Source organism: Triticum dicoccoides, chromosome 5B, assembly GCF_002162155.2.
Source record: "Triticum dicoccoides isolate Atlit2015 ecotype Zavitan chromosome 5B, WEW_v2.0, whole genome shotgun sequence".
Lineage (NCBI taxonomy): Eukaryota > Viridiplantae > Streptophyta > Magnoliopsida > Poales > Poaceae > Triticum > Triticum dicoccoides.
In genome coordinates, this window is record NC_041389.1 from 691802527 (window position 1) to 691808470 (window position 5944).

Below are 5944 nucleotides of genomic sequence, written 5' to 3' on the forward strand. Positions count from 1 at the left end.
GGGGGGGAGGGCAGAGGAACAGAGCGACGAGGCGTCTCAGTCATCGCGTCGCGAGAGACCCGGGCGAATTCTCCTGCCGTGCGGAGGTCGGGGTGAACGGCCCGGGGATTTCGGGAGGATCGGGGCGAGAAAACCCTTTCCATGATGTTACCAAACTGATTGTCTGAAAAACCGGGGTGGAGATTGCAGGCGGGAGTCTCGACCGGGGAAAGGACGGGGATCCCGGGAGGATCCCTCACAACCAAATGAGGCCTAATCGGTTGTATGGAAAGCTCAACCGGGAACGAAAAATCTTAGTTGAATGGCAATAACTGGATTCGAACCAGGACCGATCGCTGCTAGCCTCACATTCACGACCAGTAGAACTAATGCGAAGTTGTGATTTACTACGGAATCAATATCATAAATATCAAAGATTTCGTTGTCATCAACCTCCAGCCGCTGCTGTCGCTAACGTCCCCAGTCCCCACCAGGAACTTTCACGCCACCTTAGACAAGTGAACAATTCTTCAGTTCTGGAGCCTTGGAGTAGTCAGATTCTTTCGAACCAAATTCCAAAGAATCTGCAGACTAGCATGTCCCCCGATCAAAAATCATTACGCAGCTCATCTCCGGTATGCCAATGATCTCATCGGCGGCGGATTGAACGCCGACGGCCAAGCAGCACAGCCCAGAGAGAGACTCATGCAAGCTTGAACACTGATGGTCGCGCTGGAGCAGCACAGCAACCCGCATCAACCGCAGTATGTGGCCAGTTTGCCGCTGCCAGCCCTGCCACGCTGCATCAATCAAAGGCATTTTGCTAATACGCCTCCAAATCTGCAACAATCCAAGGCGTTTTCCAAAAGTGCCTCCAAAGCTACATCAACCAAGGCACTTTTCTGTAACGCCTTCAAAGCTGCATCAATCTGAGGCATTTTTCTAAAACGCCACCTCTAGGCACGATTTTGAGGCATTTACAAAGTGCCCTTATAAAAATGCCTTCAATTAACAACCGTGGTGTAGTGCCTGTTACAGCTGCAACCATTAACTAATATAAGCACTGCTCCTGACCATGCAGTTGTTATTTCCAAGTAAAAGCTTTACTGATGCCACACATGAATTCACTGAAAATTGATGGACTGTTTGTTGCTGCAAGAAAAAACACAGTTCAGCGACCGATGTAAACATGCAATTCAAATACTCTAGAAGATGTACTGCTATGGTAAAATCAACCAGTTCGTACCTACTCCCTCCGTCCTGAAATACTTGTCGAAGAAATGCATAAAAAATGGATGTATCTAGAACTAAAATACATCTAGATACATCCATTCCTTCGACAAGTATTTCCGGACGGAGGGAGTAGATACAGCATTCAGTGGCCACTTATGACAGAGTGCGCAACTTGGAGATCTTAAGAGAACTATCAGCACTGATCTCTGCTAAGAAGACGGCACTTAGATCTGGAAACTGAATAAGCTAAGCTCAGCAATGAGGTCTTCTTGGGTCTTCGGTTTTAATATTACTCACAGAATAAGGGTGGTTCTGTTTCCAAGAACAGAATAAGGGCTGTTCTTTTTTCAAACAGAATAAGGGCGGTTCCAGTGGCTCTCAACACACTCAAACTTTCTTTAAATTTTTTGAAATAAATAATGTCAGTCATTTAAAATAAAGTTACAGCACTAGGAACAAAAATCACTTTGCCTAATCTGGCAGTATAATGGCACAGACTCCATTTACCAAGTCAAACTACTACCTAAAAGTCCTGTCAAATGGGATCATGGTGGTAACATAATCAAGTGTGTCATGAACAAATTGTCGGAATTGATTTACTGCAGTAAGTTTTGTCCCCAGAAGCACTGGGCTAGATGTGTTAACAAATAATGTAAAAGACAGACAGTTTAGCACATCCAAAAATACTCGGTGTTTTGACCGAATCCTGATATTGGTCCTCAAAGACTATCGCCATCGTGGTCTTGTGTCAGGAGAGTACATATATATATATATAAGAATAATTACATCAATGCATAACAATGTGTTCTAGAACAATGCATTTTCACTGGCTCCTTGTTTATCATTGGGAGCCAAAGGAGGAACGATGCCCTAAAATGCCCAGGAAATGAGGTAATAGCATCCCAGATCCACAAACTTGCACATGATGTGATGTTTTTTTAGTCCAAAACTTGCAAAATGTTACTGAGGACTCCAACAACTTGACACTCTATGTGATGTTTTGGTCCACAACCAATCACAGCGTGACAAGTGGCAGTCCAGAGGGTGGACCGGTCAGCTCTGGCAATTTTGCACAAAGGCCCCTGCCGTTTACTCGATTCAACCTGCACTATCAATTTTGCACAAACTCCCACTTGTCACCTGATTAGAATAATCAACTACCTAAATATTTTGATGCCAATTCCACTGTCCAGTACAGTTCAAACCCCCTGTGTACTTTCTGCTGATGTAACCCTACCAAACCAAGTGCACGTCGGCCAAAATGAACAAACCAACCGATACAAAAATAGAATCGTCGTAATCCTATTCTGAATCATAAGCAGGGGGAGCTTCCATAAGTTAAGAGTATCAAGAGAAGTTGCAAAATGGACATATCTTGGGTGATTTCTTGAGGATCATCAGGGCTAACACTATCAGGTGACATGTTTGATGATTGATAACCAACACCACCTGCCTAGGATCTTAGTCTGACTGATGAGACGACTACCATGACGAGAAGGGTAGGGCATGCATCCCACCTGCATCCGGGTGGTTCCCCTGATCAGCGCTCACTTGGTGTTGGTGGTGGCAGTATCCATGGTACTGCTGCTGGAGCTGGGATGCAGCCGGAGCCGCCGTTGTGCTGGTAGTAACGGCAGTGCTGCAATAGCAGCGGCGTGCTATGATCTGTTAGACGCGTGCAACATGGGCGCGCCCTTGTCTCCCAGGCTCACGTAAGACAGCCCGGTGAGCGAGACGTCGCCGTTGTTGGACAGCCGCGCCACCTTGCCGCCGCCGCTGCCACCGTAATGTATCATCACGCCGCCGCCGCCGCCGAGATGATGCGCCTCCGCGGGGACCATGATGTGCGCCGGTGCCGGGTTGTCTGACAGAAGAGAGAGAGCACAGTTGTGGTCCGGGCCCCCGTCATGGGCGAACATGGTGGTCTTGCCGTTTCTGTGCCGGCTGCTGTTGCTGCTGCTCTCCGAGGAAGGTGTGATGGTGAAGGCCGGCGGCTGGCAGCCGAACGTGGCCTCGCCGCCGTCGGTCAGGAAGGGGAAGTGCTTCCTCTCCGGCTTGCCGTGGTGGAAGAGGGAGGCGGCGCCGCTGAAAGGAGTAGTACTGCTCGTGGAACGCGTCGGCCTCCGTCTTCACGGCGATGCCGCCGGGTCACTTGGGCTCCGCCATGGACGTCGGGAAGAATATTTGCGGGTACGACGCGAATCTTGTCACTCCTGTTCACAAGCAATGATGGGGAGCTAACAGCATGAGGTTGGTGAGGAGCTTGCGCCTGATCTGCTGCGCCTCGTTCACCTCGCGGAGGAAGATTGCGTTCTCTTGGACGCCCTTGATGTTGAAGGTGAGCGGCTCGGCGCCGCTGGCGATCACAAGCTTGTCGTAGGCCACCCTGAAGCGGTAGGGGTTGGTGGGCAGCTGCTCGTCTCCGGCCGCCACCGTGCAGTACACCTCGTGCTTCCGCGTGTCGATGTCGGTGCAGTTGGCCAGGAAGAAGTATGATCCGAGGCGGGTGGCGAGCGCCGGCTGGATGCGGCTGACGGGCTCCACCACGGACCGGAACTCCAGCGTGCCGACGTACGTCGACGCAAGCAGCGGCGTGAACACCATGTGGTTCCTCGGGGACACGCACACCACGTTGTAGACGGAGGTGTCAACATCCTTGAGGAACCGGCACGCCGCCCGCCCGGAGCCGAGCACCACCACGCGGGGCTTGTTCTTGAGGCCCGTTGGGCCCAGATCCGGCAACGCCGCCATTGCCTCAGCGGGGTCCTCGGTATCGGAGTACTCCGCCGCCACGGGCTCTGCTGCCGCGGGGAGCAGCCTCGCAGGGGTCGCGCTGATGCTTCTGCTCGGGCCGTAGAGATGGCCCGCCGCGCCCGCGCCGCACTTGTCGGCGAGGCCGATGCACGCGAGGCTGTGGAACAACGACGCGGCGTGGCGGCTCCGTGGCCCCAGCGTTGCCGCATTGCGCAGCGCGGACGCCGCCGGGGTGGGCACACCGCCCTCGGACGCGATCCTCGAGAGTGACTGCGACAACTGCGAGCTCCTGCGATCCTAGACCAAGCCATTGAAACGTGCGTGCTGCGCTGCTTCTACCGACTGTATCTGGTGCGAGTTGTTGGCTTGTTGCAGATGTCACTGCGATTGTTCGGTAAGAAGACTTGGATCAGCAAAGCAAATCATCCAACACTGCTGAATCAAGGAAACGGCAGGGGCCTTCGTGCAAAATTGCCAGAGCTGACCGGTCCACCCTCTGGACTGCCACTTGTCACGCTGTGATTAGCTGTGGACCAAAACATCACATAGAGTGTCAAGTTGTGGGAGTCCTCAGTAACATTTTGCAAGTTTTGGACTAAAACATCACATTATGTGCAAGTTTGTGGATCTGGGGTGCTATTACCTCCCAGGAAATTACCCTGCTAGACCATCAGAACTTATCATCAGGGTTTGCCTTTCATGTTCAGCAGAGAAGAAACAAAAGCACAAGTAATGAAAGAAAAAACTTACAGATATTCATGCTGCAGTATAGTGCATTTAGCAGATGGGAAGGTTAAAACAAATTGTCTGTCCTTATCGCACTAGCTACAAAAATGTACGGGTTCTATCAGAACTACCAAAAATGATGCATGTATCACGATGCGAGTCGCCCAAAAACAATTCCCCAGAATACCAGAGCTCCAAACCACTTGTTTGACACAAATCTGCAGAGTAGAGATGAAACACAATGAGTTTAAGCACTTCATAAGCAGTCTAACAAACCAATGAACACACCATCTGTTTTAAATCTCGATGATCTCGATGTAAAGAAATATACTTCCTGTTGCAGTCTGAGCGGTCAGACAAGTCGACGGTTGAAATCTGCCATGCCAACTGTGCAGCTGCGGCTGTCAGAAGAGGGTAGTACGGCCATGCTATCGCACATGATTAAAGTAAGCAGTCAATATATATAATTTAAAAACAATGTAATTTTCATAGAGCATGACATTCTTATAACGAGCACCGACCAAGTTCAGCATTGTAGCCACTGAGTGCAAAGCTGCCAATCGATGCAGCACCGAAGGCACTGATCCATTGCTTGGTCGAATCTCCAAACCTTAATGCTGTGGACTTAACTCCTACTTTGAGGTCATCTTCTTTGTCCTGGAATGTATATGGATACGACCATAAGAAGCAATGCTTTTGCTCAGTTTAGATATGAAAGAACACCACTAGTAAAATACCTGATGTGCATATATGGTATCGTACACCAATGTCCAACATATACCAGCACTATACAATGGGAGGATGACAGCAGGATCTAGGCTCCCTTTGATAGCAGCCCATCCTAACAGAGCTCCTCAGTTGAAGGTCAAGCCAAGAAATGCCTGAGGCTGTTACAGATGCATTGGAAGTAATGTAAGTGATTACTCTCAGGACAAAAGATTATGCTAGTAAAACTTTGCATGTGCTTAGAACATACCCAAGATGTGAACCTCTTCATCAAGGGATAAGAGAAGACCAAAAGAAGAGATGACGCCCCAAGAACATGGCTACATGGAAAATGAGACAAATTAGAGGTGGATATTACAATAATGACATAAGCAAAATACATCTGAAAAGCTGTCATATCTTTGCAGTTTATTTGAAATGAGGGATAGCATCCAAAACAGACAAACTGCATTCCAGTCACACAAGCAAAGAAGAGCAATTTACCTAAAGTCGTTTAGTTGGAGAAGAATGCCCAATCCCAGCAGCA

At 49.4% G+C, this 5944-nt stretch overlaps 1 protein-coding gene and 2 pseudogenes across 1 annotated transcript; all 3 read right to left on the reverse strand.

The window, feature by feature from the left end:
* Nucleotides 1-2694: 2694 nt before the first annotated feature.
* LOC119307615 lies at nt 2695-3420 on the reverse strand (annotated as a pseudogene).
* A 9-nt stretch (nt 3421-3429) lies between these two features.
* On the reverse strand, nt 3430-4650 carry LOC119310550 (internal alternative NAD(P)H-ubiquinone oxidoreductase A1, mitochondrial-like). Its single transcript, XM_037586261.1, has 2 exons — nt 4625-4650; nt 3430-4255 (listed from the first exon to the last, which is right to left on the reverse strand). Exons 1-2 carry the CDS (start codon nt 4648-4650, stop codon nt 3430-3432), a joined length of 852 nt encoding a protein of 283 aa, XP_037442158.1.
* A 190-nt stretch (nt 4651-4840) lies between these two features.
* Nucleotides 4841-5942, reverse strand: LOC119310551 (annotated as a pseudogene).
* Nucleotides 5943-5944: the final 2 nt, after the last annotated feature.

Bases quoted from the DNA above. Each gene is read 5' to 3' on its own strand.
- LOC119310550 (XM_037586261.1), bottom strand. From the start codon at position 4,650: ATGATAAGTTCTGATGGTCTAGCAGG. The intron at 4,256-4,624 runs GTAATTTCCTGG...CTAGGATCGCAG, and splicing joins AGTTCTGATGGTCTAGCAGG to GAGCTCGCAGTTGTCGCAGT.